This window comes from Lonchura striata, chromosome 28 (assembly GCF_046129695.1).
Source record: "Lonchura striata isolate bLonStr1 chromosome 28, bLonStr1.mat, whole genome shotgun sequence".
NCBI lineage: Eukaryota > Metazoa > Chordata > Aves > Passeriformes > Estrildidae > Lonchura > Lonchura striata.
Window position 1 is genome coordinate 5618273 of NC_134630.1, and position 19066 is coordinate 5637338.

Below are 19066 nucleotides of genomic sequence, written 5' to 3' on the forward strand. Positions count from 1 at the left end.
AAATTCTGCATTCTTTGCATCCATTATCAGTGGTACATCCTCCTTTCCAAGCTTTGTTAACCTCCTTCTAGGTCTGAGATCATGAGGGGCATGTCCAGCCCTAAACTTTAACAAGGCAATTCTACCAACAGTAATTTGTTTTTCTAACACCTGTGTATCAGTTAGAGCTTGTTTGCTACTCTGTTTCATGGATTAAATCTCCCTTTTTGCTGATTAGGCTTGAAAGTATACAAAGACCAAACATCAAAGAACACTCTTACTTAAGAAAATTTTACATATTCCACATTTTGCAACACCTGGGCACAATAGCTAGTCCAGGTTTTTTGGAGGTGATGGAGATGTGCCCCTGCCTTTGGCTGGGGTGTGCCCTGATCTGCCCTTGGCTCCACAGGGAGGAAAGACATTTTTTAAAAAGTGTTTCCATGTTTCTGCCTGCCACCCTGCTTGTGAGTGGGGAACCTGCAAGGACAGCCTCAGTTTTCTCTACATTTCCTTTTCCTTCAGAGCAGCCTTTATTTCCAGCTGTAATCCTCAACATGCATGTGTTCTGCCCAAAATGATGTCCTTGCCCTGCAGCAGAAAGGGTGAAGCAGGACCATTTTCTTTTCAGTGCCTTATTTTAATACAAGCTTGACATTTGGGGTGTGCTTTTCTTTTAAAGCATTTAATTTAAAAACCTCTGAAGCTCTGCGTTGGCAATTTTCTGCGTGTCCCCACATTTGCATGGTTCCTGTGATTGCACAAGGAGGTTCCTCCAGGTGGGACCTCATTTTTCCAGCCCTTCCCACCCCATCCCTGGAGTCCTGATGTTCTTTGGGATCTGCAGCCTGTAATTTGGGGTGAGTCCAGCAAACCTCTTTGTCTGAGAGGGAAATCAAAGTTCTTGATGATGGGAGGAAGCCTGACAGCTGGAGCTGGGAGATAGGAGAGGGACTCTGGAGAAAACAGCTGGGATTGGGTGAGGAAATTTGGGCTTCAAATCCATCTCCAGCTGCAGTTTGTGGAGCAGTTTTGCAGAGCCTTCCCTCATCCTCCTTCTTCTGGTTTAACCCTCCACATGGCCGAGTGCTGGAGATGGGGAACCTCCCCCTTCTCCTTCCTCACCCTTCCCAGTATAAATACATGGAGCAAAGCCGCCAGCTCTGTTTATTGAACACAAATAGAAGATAAAATAGTGGAAAACTAATTTTTTCATGCTCATTGGTGGGAAAGATTAAAATTATGCAAATCCTCGGCAGCGAGCTTGGTGCAGAGATAAGGGGATGTTCAAGTCAGCTGGCTGCCTGCTAATTCACTCATTGAAAAAGAAATGAGCAGGAAAGCTGGGAGCGGCGTCACCGGCCCCTCACGGCGCTGGGATTTCTGTGAACAAAGAAAAACCCTTTTTTTGGAGGCGTGCAGGATCCATGCTGAGATGCTCAGCTCACAATCACGTGTCTGCCCAGTGCCTGGGGAGCTCTGGGATGCAGCACCTCCACCTTGGCCAGGATGTGTCTGCAGCCTGTGTGCAATGACCTGAAATCACCCGGTGTGGTGGTTCTGGGGGTGAAATCTGCCCCCTTGGTCCCTCTCAGTTGGATTCCATAAGCAGAGCAAGGCTGGGAATTGAGTGGGAAACCATCAAATATGAGCAATGCTGCTCTTGGTGCTTCCTGCTGCACCAGTGTGGCTCTGGGGGGCTGCAGGAGGCAAAGTGGGATCAGCAGGACGTTCATTAAAAGGGTACAAAGGGTTCTGCAGGGCAGGTCCCTGAATCTGGGCTTCCCCCAGCATCCCAGTGCTGCCATGGAGGAACCAGTGCCCATCTCTCCCACCCATCTCCCCCCCTGCTTTGTAGTGGGAACCAAAGCTTGAAATTCCCTGCATGGGCAGGTTAATTAATTTTTGCAAAGCAGCAGCAGCGCTCTGGGGGTTTTCCTGGGATGAAAGGGCTGTGTGTGTGTCTGGGGAGGATCAGGGTGTGTGCAGATGTGTTTGTGGTCAGGAAGAAGCGAGTGAAGGAGCATCCCATCACCCTCTGACTCAGCCCTGAGCTTTGGCCAAAGGGAATGTAAAACTCCTTTAGACCAAACTGAGCCTGTGGTGCTGGAGAGAATTAAGTGGCCACCCCAGGAGAGATGTTGGGGTGAATTCTGGGGTTTTTTGCTCACTGTGCTGCCTGTTTTACCCAGCTCTTTAGGCTGTGCATTTATTTCTGGGGATCTCTCAAGATGTTCCAGGCACAGGGGCGACCAAAAACCCCCACAAACCAAAACCTTGCAAAGCAGCTGAAGCTGCAAAGGCACCCAGGAAATGATGACGACTGCTCATTGTGCTGGGAGAGGGACCCGCTGCCAGCGAGTGTTTTTGGAAGGGTTTGTCTCACTTCCTGTCAAATCAATATTTATTCACAAATCTATTTGTTTGCTTTTGTCATTGAAAACTCTTGTGGGCTTTTTTTTTTTTTTTTTTTTTTGGTGTGTGTGCGTTGTTTTGTTCCCCTTGTGTATTTTTGGCTGCGCAGTGCTGGCGACAGGGGCTGCCACAGCCTCTCCTGGCTCCAGTCGTGCCAGCTGCTTCTCCTAACCCATGGTTTGGAGCCTCTTTTGTAAGGTGGGACCTGCCTGGCAGCTCTCCTGTGCCTGGGCACGGCTTTCTCCCCGCTCCCCACACGTGCCCTTGGGCTGGAGGGGATGATGGATAGGAAGGGCTTGACCTCAGGGAACATGAGCAGTGTTTTTCCATGACTGTGCTGTGGAAGAGGGGTGTGGAATAGATCAACTGCCCCCCAAAATCATCGGATCACAGAGTGGTTTGGCTTGGCAGGACCTCAAAGCCCATCCCATTCCACTCCCTGCCATGGGCAGGGACACTTCCCACTGTCCCAGGGTGCACCAAGCCCATCCAGCCTGGCCTTGGGCACTGCCAGGGATCCAGGGGCAGGCAGAGCTTTGGTCCTGCTTGTTTCACCATGCCCACCAACCTTCCCTTTTGTTTCTTTTCCATTTTCCTGTGAATGAAACAAATAATGGCTGGAGCTTCGCCTTCCCTCAGCTGCTCTCTTCTCTCCTCCTCCATCCCCTGACTCATTCCTGATGCCCGAGCTGTTTGTTCCCTCCCTGCCCGTGCTCTCACCTCCTGCCTGCTTCATTTGTGTGCCGAGGTGCTCAGCATGTGGACAGGGATGGGGATGCAGCACCTTTGCCTCCCTCCCTCCCTCGCTCCCTGAATTTGGGCTGCTGGCCCAGCCCTTTGCACCGGCCCAAAGCTGCAGGTGGAATAAAACCAAGGATTTCTAGAGCCAGCTGAGGACCTGCTATGCTCCAGGGTGTGGGGAGAGCTTTGCCTCCCCCTGGGTTTGTCTGCTGAGCCCCATAGCTGGAATATTATTTATCTGCCCCCAGCCAAATCACGCAAAGCTAAATTGAGCTGTGGCAGGCGAAAGTGTGAAGCGTATTATTAGGAACAGGGAGCTCTTGTTCCACAGCTGCTGCTGCTGCTGCTGCCGTTGGTAATTAATGTTTGAGGAATTGCAGATCTTCATTAGGAGAACAATTAGATTAACGAGAGAACTCGAGCCGAGGCTGTAGTGGGAAAGGGCTTGGGGGAGGCTTTAAAAACAAAATAAAATCCCTCCCTGGCACCCTGCCTCGCTGCTCCAGAGATGTGCTGATGCTCTTGGAGGCACTGGGAGGAGACTGGTCTGTGACAGGCACTCATGGAGCGTGTGGGGGCTTCATTACGGGCAGGAAAGAAGCAATCCTTGATTGTCATAAATATTTCAGGCAGCCCAGCACCCATGGCTCGGCCACAGCCCAGGGTTATTAGCAGAGAGAGCTTTGGGCAGAGGCTCTTCAGGGCTCTGCAAGGTCCTGGGCTTGCATCATTAAAAGCTTTAATTGATGTCCTTGTTGCTGGAATCACTGACCTCTTCCAGGCAAGAGCACCCTGGCCATGAGGTATCACCTGCAGGGCCTGGGCTTAATTCAGGCTAATAAACAGCCCTGAAGTTGAGGGATTTAAGATGCTTCTTAATAATATTCTTTCAGCAAGAGTTGTTTGGGGTTCTCCCCACCCCCTAATTTCTTCCCTGTGCCCTGCCCCATGCTGGGTCCATCCGTGAACCCACAGCAGCTTTGCCCTCACACAAGTGAGGTGCTCACAGCTGGTTGATGAGCAGGATGCAGCAGGAATTCACTCAGGATAAATGATCCATTTAGAGAGGTTGTAAAACCACAGAAAGTAGCAACAGAAGGGAGGTTGGAAGGTCAATTAGTCCCTCTCGCTGGCCCAAGTGTGTTTGGAAGTCGTTGGAGGCAGATGCATGCCTGGCCTTCCTAAAACCTGCAGTGCTGGTGTTCCATCCCTGGGTGTTCCCTGGGTCACTGGCTCAGCCCCACACAGCCTCTCCCATGGGAGATGCTCCCACCAGGAGATGCTCCCAGCACCCCTCTGCACCAGCCACACCATGCCCAGCTTCTGGCGAAAGGGATGGGATGGAGGTTTTTCATCTCTTCTGGCTTTAGGAAATTTAACCCCAGCAGGAATTTAACTCTCCAGCAAGGTGGGAACACCTGAGTGCTGCCAGCAGGTCTGAGCTGAGATGGTTCCAGTGGAACCATGGCAGGGGATGGGAACAAGAGGATCTTTACCAACCCAAACCACTCTGGGATTCTGAGGGCGAGGCTCCCAAAAGCAGAGAGTGTTTGGTACAGGGTGTTACAAATCCCAAAGGTGCTGGAGTGGGGCTCAGCTCCCATGCCTTCTCCCCAGCCCCAGGAGAAAGCTGAAAGTTTTGCCTTTCAGGGGACAGCAGCTTTTTCCCTTCAGTAATTGATGGGGACAAAAAAGTTGCATTTCCTGGCGACTCCAGATGGTGCAGTGACAATAAAGCCATTTTCTGCAATATGGTGGCTTCTGTGTGCCCAAGGAGAGATTTGTTGTTGGAGCAGTTCCTGTTTGGCTCGGTGCCCACGAAGATGGACGAGTCATTCCTGAGGGTCAGGGCCCTGGGAAGCTCCTGCAGCCCTGATGAGCAAGAAGAAAAGAATCTGCTTTGCTCTGCCTTGCCCTGCTGGAGATGGAGGACACAGAGCTCCCTCCTCCCTGGCCAGGCACAGCCCCGTTGCCTGTGGATGGTCCTCACCTGCCCAGGAAATATTATTGCATGTTTAATTCATGGCACTGCGAAAACATCGCCAGCAACGCTCAGCCAGCCTCCTCCCTGATCCTTCTGGTGATTGACTGCCACAAAGACACCGAGATGATCTCAGCAGCTTGTCAGAAAAAAGCCCTTATGTTGGTTTAAAGTAAAATATAAAGCAACGTGCCGAGCAGGTGGAGGCTTTTTGAATGCTGGGTAATGGGAATGTTCTCCCACGGTGTTCTCACAGGCTCCTTTCCTACAGCCTGCTCCAGCAGGGATGTTACCAATCTCCAAATGCTTATAAATGTTTTAAGGCACCTCTGATGCATGGGCTGTTGTATCCCAGCCAGTAGAAGCAGCCACCTCTGGGCTGGAATATCTGCACTGGCCTCTACAGCTGCTCGGAGCAGAAGGGGAGGAATACCAGACTCAGTAGAAGCAAACCAGCTGGGTGAGATCTGTCAGGCAGGAGCTGGAGTACTGTGAGGATGGTGTTACTCCCAGTTTCTGCCTAGTTAGCAGCCTCTTAATTTTACATCTTGCACAGAAGATGAAAATGGCAGCAGAGCCCTGCTGGGCTTGGAAGCGCCCCTGGCTTGTGCCATCTGAGGACTGCTGCACGTTGGTTTGTGGGGCTTCAGTCAATGCATGAGGGGGATTTCTGGAGGCACCTGCTGCAGCTGGGGCTCTCTGCAAGGATGTGACAAGAGCCAGAGGCTTCCCCAGACAGCCAGCCCAGAATTAAATCAGAGGGAAAGCAAGCACGGAGCGTGGATGTGGCTTCCTGATCCCGCTGCTGACCTTGAGCAGTGCAGCCTAAGACTCTGTCCAGTCTCTTCTGGTGTCCACTGGTCTGCAGGGCTCAACCAGCCCAAGCAGTGACCCAGCATCCTCCCAGCTTAGCTCTTAAATTCAGATGAGATCACGACAGCAAGTGATGGATGGGGTTTTGGGTTTTTTTCTTTCTCTCCTCTTTTCTTAATCTCCCCTGGCTGGTGGGTCTGAGACACAGGATTCCTGCCAGAGCAAGGCAAGGGATTTGCTCATCTTCTGTCTTGCAAGCTCAAAACCAAATCCTCTTTATGGAATTTAACCCCCTGTGTTGGCTGGCAGGGCTGGAGCGCCTGGCACATGGGGAGGGGATGAATGCTGAAGGAGAAGCAGGGTGAGCTCCAGAAGGGAGGCCCAGGAAGGACATCTCAGTGCCCAAGGGATGCACTCTGAGTGGGGCTTGATGCAGCACTGGTGATCCTGGGCTGGACAAAAGGCAGCTGGAGGCATTGCTGGGTTTGTGGCTGTGGGAGCCACCTTGGCCCATGTCCTCCCGAGCAGGCAGCTGCCACAGCCAGGGAAGACAACACTTCCTAATAACCTTGATTAGCTTTCCTTGCTGGTCACTAATCAGCAAGATGCAAGCCGTGGTGATGAAGCCAGGGACAAAGAAAGAGAAGCCTCTTTATCCTTCTTACTGCAGCTCAGCAGCCCGTCCTCGCCTGCAGGAGGATTTGCTGGGGTGGTTTGGTGGCTGCCACTCACCCTCCCAGCTCCTCTGTCCCCTCCTCACTGGAGCACTGTTCTGCCTCTTCCACGGGGTGTGAGGAAAGCAAACAGCTCATCAGCTGTGCTGTTGCCACAACGACTTTCATTTAGCATCGAATAGCAATTAGGAGAAACTTTGTGTGTTGGCTTCGCTACTTTTATTTCCTGTCGTTTGTTTTTCACTGATGAGCAGAGTGCTCTGCAGCAGTCCAGTGGCATCTCCCAGCCTGGTGCCCAGGGTTGTGCAGACAAGAGTGGCCATGAGGTCCACAGGTGGTAAAAAGGCAATTTATTTATTTTCTTTTGTGATTCCCAAGGCTCTTGGCTTGCCTGTGTGTGGGGTAGGGGTGTTCCTGGGCTGGAATTCATGAGAGAGGAGGGACAGTCCCTCTGCATTTCAGGTGTGGGAGACCCTAAAGATGCTAAGCAGTTAACTTTTCCTCTGTCTTAGTGTAAATCCAGACCAATTTTGTCATCTTTTATGGAAGCCTCTCTGGGTTCAGTGGGCTGGAAAGGGAGCAGGTTCCTTGCCTGTGGCTGGTCAAATCTTCCAGGTTGTTGCCTTTAGAAAGAGTTTTATATTTTGCTTTTGGTGTGAGGTGTGTGCCTGCGTGTAGTTTGGAGATTTTTTTTTTTTTTTGGGGGGGTTATTTCACTCACAACTCGTGTTACTGGGGACTGTTTCTGCTTGGGGACCAAAATGAGCTGTGCAAAACCTGGATTCAGCTGGGGCTGCCAGTGCTCCCCTCCCTGGGGCCGTGCCCTGGTGGGAGCAGCAGGAGGGTGCCCCTGCCACCCCATTGCCCAGGTGCCATTGCCACCACGTTGCCCAGGTGGCCCTGCCCAGGTGGCCAGGTGTGCTCAGAGGAGGAGCAGGAGCTGATGGAGACAACAAAAGGAGGCGATCGGTAATGAGAAGGTTCTTGGCAGGGTCTGGTGACATCCTACACCCATCCAGCACTCACAGCCGGAACTGATAAAGCACCCTCATGTTCCTAATTAACTTTCTGGAATGGTTTTTTTCCTTCCTTTCGATTTTTCATCTCTTTTTTTTTTTTTTTTTTCCCTTCTGCTCGAGCTGTGGGCTGGTGGGAGATGCTCTGCTTGGCCACCAGCAGGACAGGGGGAGCAGGTTGCCACACTCTGCACACTGGGGCTGGGAGCCCACTGCTTGTCCTCAGGGGATGGTTTGCACAAGACTTTTTGGTAAGAACCACCTACTTTGTGAGAAACCAGTCCCCAGAGGGCTGCAGGAGTATTGTAAATGCAGGCAAACCCAATGGGAAGAAATGCTGATGTCTGACTCAATTCAGAAGGCTGAATTATTTCTTTATTATAACTATGCTAAAATACATCAATATACTGTATAAAAGGAGGGTACTAAAACTACATACTACTTTATCTGACTCTAACACAGCTCATGACCCTCTCTCTCGAGTGCAGCTCCAGGTGGGTTGGATTGGCCATCGGGCTCAAACAATCCTCACCAGAATCCAATCAAGCACTCACCCCAGGTAAACAATTCTCCAAACACGTTCCACATAGGAAAAACAAGGAGCAGAAATAGAAATTGTTTTCTCTTTCATTTCTCTCTGTGCACCTCTATGAAAATCCTGAGAGGGCAGAAATGTGCTTGCCACACAGGAAACCTGAGGAGCTGGAGGAAGGGCTGGCAGGTGTCTATCAGCAGGTGAGCTCCTGTTGGTGAGGGGCAGCAGTGCCAGCCCCAGGAATGGGCTTTGCCCCCCTGCTTGCCCAGGAGTTTTGGGGTGGAGGAGGGGGCTGCCATTCCCTGTGCTGAACATGAAGGGAGTCCCTGTGCAGAGCTGGCAGAGCTGTTCGGAGGCTGGAGAAGGTTGCAAGGTGCAGCAGCATCCAAATTTCTGTGTGAAGGGAGCAGAAAGCCAAAGCTGGAGGGATTAGCCTGGTCAGAGGGACTGCTGCCATCTGGATGGGCTCTTCCTGGTGCAGGTCATCTTCGTGCCGTGCTGCAAGCCAGGAGAACACCAGTTCCTCATTGCTGAGTGGTTTTCTCATACGCTCTTAGTTGGACACGCAGAGATGTGAGGCCAGGCAGTCTTTCCTCCCCAGGAACGTGGAGCTGATCTGAACATGCATTTGATCTCAGAAAAAGGCTTTTCCTTAGCTTGGACTCCAGACATGAGAAAAGCTGTTGCCCTTTTGTTGGTGTGGGCAGCCAAAGCAGCTCTTTGGGCTCTTTGCTGAGATTTTATCTTTTTTCCCCCTGTTGTGTGTAGTGCCACCCATCAGCCTGGGTGCCAGGCTTGGGGTGCAGGTGTTTTGGGAAGGGGCTGCTGGTGGTTTTAGCACTGCTCTCTGTCAGAAGATGGTGTTGGTGGCCCTGGCAGAGGCAGGGGTGCTGCAGGACGTGGTTATTTATCGGTGCGAGCACGGAGACGGGATGCAGCCCATGCCCCAAGGAGCTCCCAGTCTGTCAGGCAGCTGAGCTGGGCCTAATGATGAATGACTTCCTAAATAAATAAATAAAGCTCAGAGGCAGGGAAAAAGAAACGTGAAGTATTACCCCGAGCCACAAGGCAATTTAGTTGACGGTTTCTGATGCCGTCAGGCGCTCGGCGGAGATTGGGATGGTTTGCTGGGAAATGCTGAAGGATGGGGAGTGTTTGTGTGGGAGCCGGGGGGGGGGATTGGGATTCTGGGTCAGATCCTTCCCTTTGTGCATCCTAGAGGAGAGCCCAGCCCTGCAGAGAAGCCACGTCTCCTGCTCTGCACTGGTCCAGGAGGATGCTCCTGGGGTTTCTGGTGGTTCTGGTGTTGTCTCCATCGTGACTTTGGGGTCCTCCCTGGGTTGTGGCCACAGCCCCCAACAGGGTGCAGCCAGGCTAGGGGAGCTGTGCTTCCTCCCCCTCCTCCTCCTCATCCTCCTCGCCTCTGTGCCCTGTCTGTGCTGGGCTGCACCTGCTGAACGTTCCTGACACATCACTGCCTGTCACAGCTGTCACTGCAGGGGGAAATTAATTCCTCCTGACCATCCCAGCCCAACGCGAGCTCTCCTGGCTCCTTTCTCCTGCAGTGACCACAGCTTAACCCTCGCTGTGCCGTCACAGCCCCGGGCAGGGAGCATCTCTTGGAACACACACACATTTTGGCTGTGCCCTGAAATGCTCCTTGTGCTGGGCACTTCACTCACATGGGAGGACCAGAAATGCCACAGGGATAAAAAAGAGGGAGAGGGAGAGAGAGAGAAAGGCTCTGTGTGTGTGTGTGTGTGTGTGTGTGTGTGTGTACGTGCAAACACAGCGAGCTGTCTCAGTGTGCAGCTTCCTCTGGTTTCCCACATTGTAAAAAGGGATAATACTGTCATATTAAAGCACTTGGAGATGTGGGGATGAAAAGCAGCGAATAGGACCAAGACAGTCCTGATCAAAGCTCTTTTTTTTTTCCTCCATCTGTGTTTGTTTCCCCATGGAAGATAATACTCTGCCTCTTTCTTGTAAATATTTTTTTAAGATCTAAGTAACTCCGTGATAGATAAACAGCCATGCTTCACTCTGAAGGATCTCTGCTGCCTGCTCTAATTGTGTTTGCCAAACCCCTGGCCTGCCTGCAGGAGTGGCTTGGGGAGCTGCATTCAAGCCCAGAGGAGAAACTGTGTCCAGCAGCTTTGGGGTGGAAGGCACTGACTTGGAAATGCTCCATCACCTCCTTCTTGGGTTTTTTTTGGGCAGGATCAGGCCTCTTATGAGATCTGCACAGGCGCTGGAGCTTGGCGCCTGAAGCAACCTGAGTGTGGCTGCCCCATCCCTGGAAGTGCTCCAGGCCAGGCTGGATGGGCCCTGGGTACCCTGGCCCAGTGAGGGCATCCCTCCTGTGGCAACGGGGGTGCAACGAGGGCATCTCTGAGGTCCTTTCCTGCCCAAACCATCCTGTACCTCCATGGGGTGGACTGTGCAGGGCTCCAGAGCCAGCTCTGCACGTTGGCATCTCCTGGTTCCCTCTTGGGGTCTGCAGATTGAGGTAACCCCAGCAGTGTAAAAATCCTCATTTCCCAGCCCAAGCAGCCAGAGAAGGAGTCTGGAATGTGTAGGGTTGGCTTCTCAAGGTTGTTAATTTTCTTTTATCTAGAACATTCTTTCTCTGACCTGCTGAGCTCATCCAGCAGCTCGGCCATGGCTTCTGTCTGCCCTCAGGGCAGTGTTCACATTTTATACCAAAAACTGCCTGTGCCATGTTTACAATAACGTGCCAATATCTATCATTTTTGTTGGACAGTGTGTGTCTACCTTAAACCAATAGAAAAGTGTCACCATCATGGTGACAAGACATGGAGGGCACGAAGTAGAAAAAGGTCAGGACACGCCCAAGTCCCTCCATCTTCACCCCCTGAATCTTAGTCTAAAAACCCCCAAATTCTACTTTTTCACTCTGTGTTAATCCAACTACCACACTACTCAAACCCTTGTGGCTTGTGATTCCTCACACAAAGTTGGCAGCTTTTTCCACCGGGTAAAACCAAAGCCAGAGGTGATTTTGACTTCGTGCCAGGGTCTGGAGCCAGCCAGGGCAGCCAGAGGGATGTGCTGGGCTCCCCAGCACCAAAGGGAAGGTGCCCAGGTGGGCTCCTGGGCCAGGTCCCTGTCCCAGCCCTGCTGAGTTTGCCAAGGCCAGGGCGTTGGAGAGGAGCAAGCTGGAGCTGTGGGGTAGTGAATTCAAATTTCATCTCTGCCCTCCTCAGGGGAGGTGACAAATGAGCTGGTGGTTGTGCTAAAAGCTTTTCTTTCTCTCTTTAAAGAGGTTGCTGGGAGGAAATGAAGTGACCCACTGACTTCTGTTAATACGCAGCACAAACGAAGCTGGTGCTGCTGGAAGGAAGAGCCCTCAGTGCAGCCCTCTGCCTGCAAGGTGTTTGCTTCCATTGATGTGTCTAATGGGAGCAATTCTCCCACAGCAGCTGCTGAAAATGAAGATATTTAATCATCTCCTAGATCCTAGTGGAACCTTTTGCAGAGAATTTCTTTAAAATCGCCCTTCTCCTTTTCACAGGCAGGTGAAACACAAAAAAAGCCCAAGTGCTTTTTTTTTTAAATTTTTTTTTTGTGATTTATTTTTCCAAGTTGTTATATTGTAATGAATCTGAAATGAATGCATGGTTCCTCCCTCCTGGATTTTTTTCAAACACAGAGCAAATGTTTCAATTACCAGCTCTGTGGGGGCTAAGAACAAGGAACATATGGCAAAATGTTGCCCAGAGAGGCTGTGGATGCCCCATCCCTGGGAGTGTTCAAGGCTTGGTCTAGAGGAAGGTGTCCCTGCCATTGACAGGTTGGAACAACATGATCTTTAATGTCCCTTGCAACCCAAAGCACACTGTGTTTCTGTGAAAATCCTTGTTCTGACCCACCCCAGTGCCTGTCACTGTGCAGACATTGGTTTTCAGCAGCATTTCCCTCTTTGAGCAGTGAGCACCAAGGTAGCCAAACCCCTCCTCCTGTATCCCCTCCATACCCAAAGCAGCTTAAGGGAGTTAGGTGTCCAGCACCCTCTGAAATGGGACTTGCTGGGGGGGAAAAATCTTCAAAAGCATCTTAACAGCTTAGGTTAAGTCCCTTTGACTCCCAGGGGAACTTAAGCTCTTAAGAAATGTAGGTGCTGCAGAGCATTTCACCCTCTGTGCCTCGCTCCCCTGGCTCCCTGGCTCGCTCCCAGCTGCAGGAGCTGCACTGGGAAGCTGCTCCTTGCAAACACCTCTCAGTTTTACTATTTTTAATCATGCTCTCCAGGACCCCGTGCTCGGTGCTTACAAGCTGCACACATGGCCTTGCTTAGAGCTGGAGATTAGGCAGCACACAAGAATGAATGTCTTACAGGAGCTCTTTTACTGTAAGAATTAATCTTATTCCTGAAATGTGACCGTATCTAGCACAAATCTGACCCCACTGAGGGCCATGGCTTCACTTAATTGCATTCTTTAGCAAGGATTGAGGTCTATTAGGTGGTTTGCTTGTGTTGCAGGGGATCCTGTGCCAGAGAATTTAGTGAGGGTTTGCAGGTCCATGGAGCAGCACAGGAAAAGTGCCATTATGTTGGCTTGGCTGGTGCCAGGAGCTTGGCTGGGTGCTCAGAGATGGGCAGGGGTGAGCAAACCTGCTCCAGAGAGCACAGACAAGGTAAGAGAGCACAGAAAGGAGCTTGGCTGGGTGCTCAGAGATGGGCAGGGATGAGCAAACCTGCTCCAGAGAGCACAGACAAGGTAAGCTGTGCCCCGAGGAGAGGAGAGGATGGGTGACAGAGCCCTTGGGGTTTGAGCTTTCATCAGAACAATTCCCACTGGCTTTCAGACCCCTTGTGTGGCAGCTGGGTTCCAGCAGGGCGACTCAGAGCTCAGAACAGACTCATCCCCTGTGCTGGAGGCAGGAATTGTGCAGGGGATGAGTCTGCTCCTATTGCCAGGGCCCTGCCAAGGAAGCAGAGCAAACCCTGCCCCAGCCTGTCCTCCACATCCACAGGGGAGCCAGGTGGGTGCAATCCTGCTCTCCTGAAAATCCCACATCCAGGGGGGGACAGCAGTGATGTACCTGCTCTGAAGGATGAGTTGCTGGATTGAAGCTGACATGTCCTGATATCTCTGCCAGCACTTTCTGTCTCCATCAAGGGCTCGGGAAGCACATTAGCACCGGAGTGGAAGTGTCACCCTCTGGCATCTCCTCCTCTAATCTTGGAGCTGTTGCTGTATCCCCTTTTCCAGACCTTCTCCATCAGAGCCCATTATATGGCAGGAAAAGCCATGCTGGGTGTGGAGGAGGCACAACATTTCCCTGACATTCATTTCCCTGCCTTCAGCTCCATCCTGAGGGGATTTTGGGGACATTTTGCAGGGAGCAGGGCAGGCTCTTGGCTGCTCTCCGTTGTGGAAGATGACTGGTGCTGTGTCTGGGGAGCACACAAGGCTCAAGGAGATGTTTGGTGGCATTTTTGGTGCTGGTGGGGGTGGATATAGTGCTCTGATAAAGAAAAAGAAGAGTTTCTGAAATGGTGGCTGAGCTGGCGTGGTTTGTTGGATTTTATTTTAATACAGGCACCTAAAATAGTTGGGTGTATTCTTGCTCTCTCCAACACCAGCCTGGCTGGTGGGAATGGGGAGCTGCAAGGGGGGAGAAGGGAGAGCCAGGGAGCTGCAGCACAGCTCCATTGGCTGGGCTGGCATGGATGCCACATCCCCAGTTTAATTAACAGTTCCCATCACAGCTATTCACCATGTTCCCACTCTCTGCTCGCCCCTGACAGCAACAAAAGAAACCCCAACGTGTTGTTCTGTGGCCTGGAACCCTGCAAATCCAAGCTAGGGCTGGCTGGAGCCTCTCTGTGTTTCTCTAAATGTGTCTAGAACAAACATTTGAAGAGATTCCCAGTGATAGGATTCAGGTTTTTTCCTCTTTTTTGTTTCAGTATTTATGCTCGTTTTTCGTGAGCACGGTGGATCTGGGCTAGCACAGAGCACACAGCAGAGGCTTTGTAATCCTCAAAGTGCAAGTCCAAAGCTTCTCTCTGAAAAGTTGTTCTTTAGGGCTGAGTATGTATTTCTTGTTTATCCTGGCTTTTCTTTTAATTCTGCACACCTTGGAGAGTTAATGGGACAGAAAAAGATTAAAATGTCCCTTCACACTGCCTGTCCTGACAGTCTCCCACCCTGATGTGTGTCAGAAAGCTTCAACGGCCTCACCATCCCCTTAGTCCTTCCAAAGCCTTTGATCATTGTACAATATCTCCTACCTGGCTTTCCTCCAAAAGGTGATAAACCCCGGGTTTGATTTCTAATTGGAGTAACGATAGCGGGAAGGAATCTGTCAGATCTGAGAGCATCCTTGCACAGCTCTGGCCCATTATCCTCGTGCTCAGAGTCTGGCTGGTGGGAAACCTCTGAGCTGCCGACCCTATGAGGGGGTTGTGGCTGCAGCTTTCACTCTATTTTCAGCCCTTCTGGGGCAAATCTCACCTCTGTGACTGAGGGAAGCAGTATTGACACACAGGACTGGGCTGGTGGGGAGAATTCAGCTGCCTTAATGCCATTCCAGCTTTGCACAGGGATCAGGATAAAGCTGTAAGCAGGGAGCTCTGTTTGGAGCCAGGAGTTGTCTCCATGGAAATGTGCTGGCAGGGTGAGGGGAGCAGGCTGGTGCTGAGCTGGATCTCCCCTGCCACAGCCCTGCTGATCTGCTGCTTCTGTCCTGCTGCCACGTTCTGCCACGTCCAGGGCAGAACTGGTCAGGAGAAAATCTCTCCCACCTCCTGTGGAGGCTGCGTTTGCTTGGTCCATCAGGATCAGCTGTGGCACCCCCTGCTCCAGGTATTCTCTCTTCCAGTTTTGTGTAGCTCAGTAACACAGTTCCTCTGTGTGGTGCAAATGGGGAAACTGAGGCACCGAGTGGGGCAGAGGCTCTCAGGTGTGCAGAGTAGCTGCTGCAACCTCAGCCTTGCTGGAGCCTTTCCAGTGTGTGTTTCCTGTGCAGGAGGAGCTCTGGGACACCCACAGTGACACCTGGCTCAGGGTCAGGGCTGCTGTGTTGGGGGATCACTGCCTGCCTGGGCAGGAGGATCCCTCCTCGAACCACACGGATCCTCAGCAGACAAAAGGGGACCCAGCAAAGGCATCTCCTCTTTCATCTGACCTCTTGGGGGAGAGATTTGTTTCCTTCCTTGCTCGGTTTTTTATGCGTGAGGCTTCAGCTTTGCTTCTTCATGCTGTGCTTTTGTGGAAAAATCGCCCTTTCCGAGGGTCCTTGGGCCCTGATCCCTTCCCATCTCACTGCTTGGTGCTGCTCGGCCTCTCCTGTGCTGGGGAGGGACAGAACACAATGGGTTAAAATTCAAACTGGGGCTGGGATCTGCCTGTGGGGCTGGGGTCTGCCTGTGGGGCTGGGGTCTGCCCATGGAGATGGGATCTACCCATGGAGCTGGGATCTGCCCTTGGAGCTGGGATCTGCCCATGGAGCTGGGATCTGCCCGTGAGTCTGGGATCTGCCCATGGAACTGGGATCTGCCTGTGGGGCTGGGATCTGCCTGTGGGGCTGGGATCTGCCCATGGAGCTGGGATCTGCCCTTGGAGCTGGGATCTGCCCTTGGAGCTGGGATGTGCCCATGGGGATGGGATCTGCCCATGGAGTTGGGATCTGCCCATGGGGATGAGATCTGCCCATGGGGCTGGGCTCACCCCATGGATCTGGGCTCACCCCATGGATCTGGGCTCACCCCATGGGGCTGGGCTCACGCCATAGAGCTGGGCTCACCCTATGGAGCTGGGCTCACCCTATGGATCTGGGCTTACCCTGTGGGGCTGGGATCTGCCCTTGGGGCTGGGATTTGCTCGTGGGGCTGGGATCTGCCCATGGAGCTGGGATCTGCCCATATGGGGCTGGGCTCACCCCGTAGAGCTGGGCTCACCCCGTGGAGCCAGGCGGGTGCTCAGTGCCACCCCTCAGTGCCACCCCGCAGTGCCACCCCTCAGTGCCACCCCTCAGTGCCACCCCTCAGTGCCACCCCGCAGTGCCACCCCGGGGAAGGTCCCCGTGTCCCTGCAGGGACCGTGCGCTGCCGCGGCCGCTCGGGCTCTGCCCGTCCTCTGCCCACCCGCCCGCCCCTCAGAGCTGTCCCTTTGTGCCCCACAGGTGCTGACAAGGCTGGGCAGCCGCTGCAGGTCCTGCTGAGCCGGAGCCTTCCCGGCTGGGGCCGAAGGCCTTTGCAGAGGATGAGGATCCTTCCCAGCCCTGGAATGTCTTCGCTGGTCTCCCTCGTGAACGTCCTCTCCGTGCTGCTGATGGACTGCCTTGCTGAAAGTGAGTGACTCTGCTGTCCCCCTGCTCCTTTTTTCAGCCTTCTCCTTTTCATCATTCAAGAAGTGAAGCTCAATAGTGATCGAAACGCTGATCGAGTGTTTCATTTCCCCACGTCCTTAATGTTCCACCAGTGCCTTCCTATTGTTCACTGCCCCACCCCAGAGGGATGCAGGGCAGCTGGGTCCTCACAGCCTGCTTTGAGTTTCAGGTTGCCCCCAAGGCTGCCAAAGAGCTGGGGAGAAGGAGTGAAGGTGCCTGACAGCTCTTGCCAGAGCCTTACCCCACCTTCTCCCAACCCCATCTCCACCCAGCTCACCCATATTGTCCTCTCCTGCTCCTGCCTTTCAGGATCTGTCAGACACTGGTGACCATTGTCAGGTTACTTTCTGGGGCTGGATTCCAAACAGCATTTCAAGAAAGAGTATTATGTTTCTGCTTCCCCTGAGTGAACCAGTTCCAGTTCAACACAGTTTTTATCTTTGCTGCCTTTCAATTCCTGCTTTAGAAAATGAAAAGGAGAAGGAGAAAAAAAAAGAAGTGAAAATCTTCAGCGACTTGAATGTAATGTTCCTTCAACATGAAGGCTGATCGCTTGGGATCAGTGGGGAATAGACTTTTCCAAGCTGATTGAATTATGAGGTTTTTTCCTCCCCAGCAAAGCTGCTTGAAGCTGGTGAGAGGGCTGCTCTGGTCAGCATAGCCCTTGACAGCTTTTCACGTAATCACTTCGTTATCAGGGTTTATTACGATGACGGGGATTGAATGGATCCGCGACCTTTTGTTGCTGGGAGATGTTTTTGGAGCTCTGCTCTCTGTCCTCTCTGCAGTAGGCAACTGGGGATGTGTTTGCCCTTGCCTCTCTCTGAGTTTTGCTGGGTTCATGCTTAATCCCTCTTTGCAGAGAGAAACACTCATGTGCAGAAAGATAATGTTGTGTTTTGTTCCTTTTCATTTCATAAGCCTGGCAAGTGAGCTGGGCTCCAGGAGGGTCATGGTAGGGTGAGGTGTTGGCTGTGGGTCAGTCTGCACCTCAGATGGTACCACTGGTGTCCAGAAAGAGACCCACAGCTTCAGCCTGAGCTGTCAGGAGGGGCAGCAGCACTGGAGCTGCCACGAGCCTTTTGCCCAAGGATTTATCCTTTGGAGCTGATGCTAAGCAGGGTCTTTATGAGCACCCAGAGTCAGTGGGTGCTGCTTTGTGGGCTCAGGGTGGCTCTGTTGGCTCGTGAAAGTGGGCACTGGGACTCTCCATTCCTGGCTCTTTGTGCAGTGGAGTCAGGAGTGGGGAATCAGTGGAAATCTGGACTCAGGGCTCCGGGGTCTTGTTCTTGCCACTGTAACAACGCCTGGCAAAATCAGTTTGCAAAATTCTGCAGGCATGGAGGGAGAGCTCAGGTGTTCTGCAGCTCTACAGCCTCTCTGCATAAGGAGAGCCCTGATTCATCCCCAGTGATACCTGAGTGCCTGTGAAAATTGGTCCATTTGAATTTTGAGTGTACAACAAGGCCTGAGTGCTGAATGCTGACAGGGACATGGCAGAATCAAGGCTTCTCCAGTTCTCTTGTGGTTTTCATTTTCCTGGGAAGGAACGAGCATCTTGTCTGTCCCTCCTCTTTGGGGTGAGGTTTGCTCAGAGATTCCAGCAGAGCTGGGAGATCCCATGTGCTGTCTGACTGCTACAGAGCCTCTTGGGGAAATGTGCCCTCAGGATTCTGTGCTGGTCAGACCAGTGGTGTGGCCTGAGCCCTGCTGAAATCTGTCACTGCTCTGCAGACACCTTGCTGCTTGCAGCCAAGTTTCTCTCTCCTGTAGTTCTGCAGTGTCCTTGGATCCTGAACTGTGAGGGTTTGTGCTTTTTTCCCTTCTGGCTCCTCACTGATGTCCGTGCAGGAACTTTGCAGCTTGTTGGGATGGGGCTGCTCTTAACCTGCTCTCTGTGCAGATGTTGGCCAGGTGTTGTCTCTCCTCTTGACCTGTGGAGCATGCCAGCACCTCCTGTGCCCGTGGGGATGCTCCCTGGTGCCAGCTTGTTGCTCTCAGCCTGGTGAGGATGAGTGGGCAGTGAGTTGATGCTTCCTTGGAGGGGCTCCTAAATCCTGGGCGACCCCATTCCTACCAGCAGCACCCGAGCTGGCCGTGCTGCTCCCCAGTGAGCCCTGCAAACAGCAAACAGCTTTGTGTGTCACAGCTGCAGAGGCTGTGTGAGGAGCTGTGGCTGTTCTGACAATGTCCTCTCCCATCAGATGGCCCCGGGCTCTGTCACATTCCTGTAATCCCTTGGCCAGCTTCCATTTGGCCGCGGCGCTGACCCTGTTTGCTGCCCTAATTCACCCCAGCCCCCCGGGCACACGCTGCTGCTGCCCCTCCTGGCATGGGAAGCCCACGCTGGAGATGGGAAACCCCTGGGATTGTGGCTTTTGGAGGGCAGCACCTCCCAGCTTTGCAGGGAGCAGATCCCAGCGCAGCAGAGCCTGGGCTGAGCCGGACTTGCCTCCTCTCCCAGTGCAGCTCTGGCCTCTCCCATCAAAGGACCATTAAAATACTTCCCTTGTTTCCGAGGCTAATTGATCTCAGGCAGTGATTTAAATCT

General features: G+C 52.5%; 1 protein-coding gene across 1 annotated transcript in view; it reads left to right on the forward strand.

Annotated features, from left to right (window-relative positions):
* PTPRS (protein tyrosine phosphatase receptor type S) overlaps positions 1-19066 on the forward strand; it is a 156981-nt gene that overhangs the window by 39558 nt on the left and 98357 nt on the right. The window contains exon 2 of the mRNA XM_031507186.2: positions 16309-16476. Within this exon, the coding sequence (XP_031363046.1) occupies positions 16389-16476 (88 nt within the window). The 5' untranslated portion in view covers positions 16309-16388. The remainder of the gene's footprint in view (positions 1-16308; positions 16477-19066) is intronic.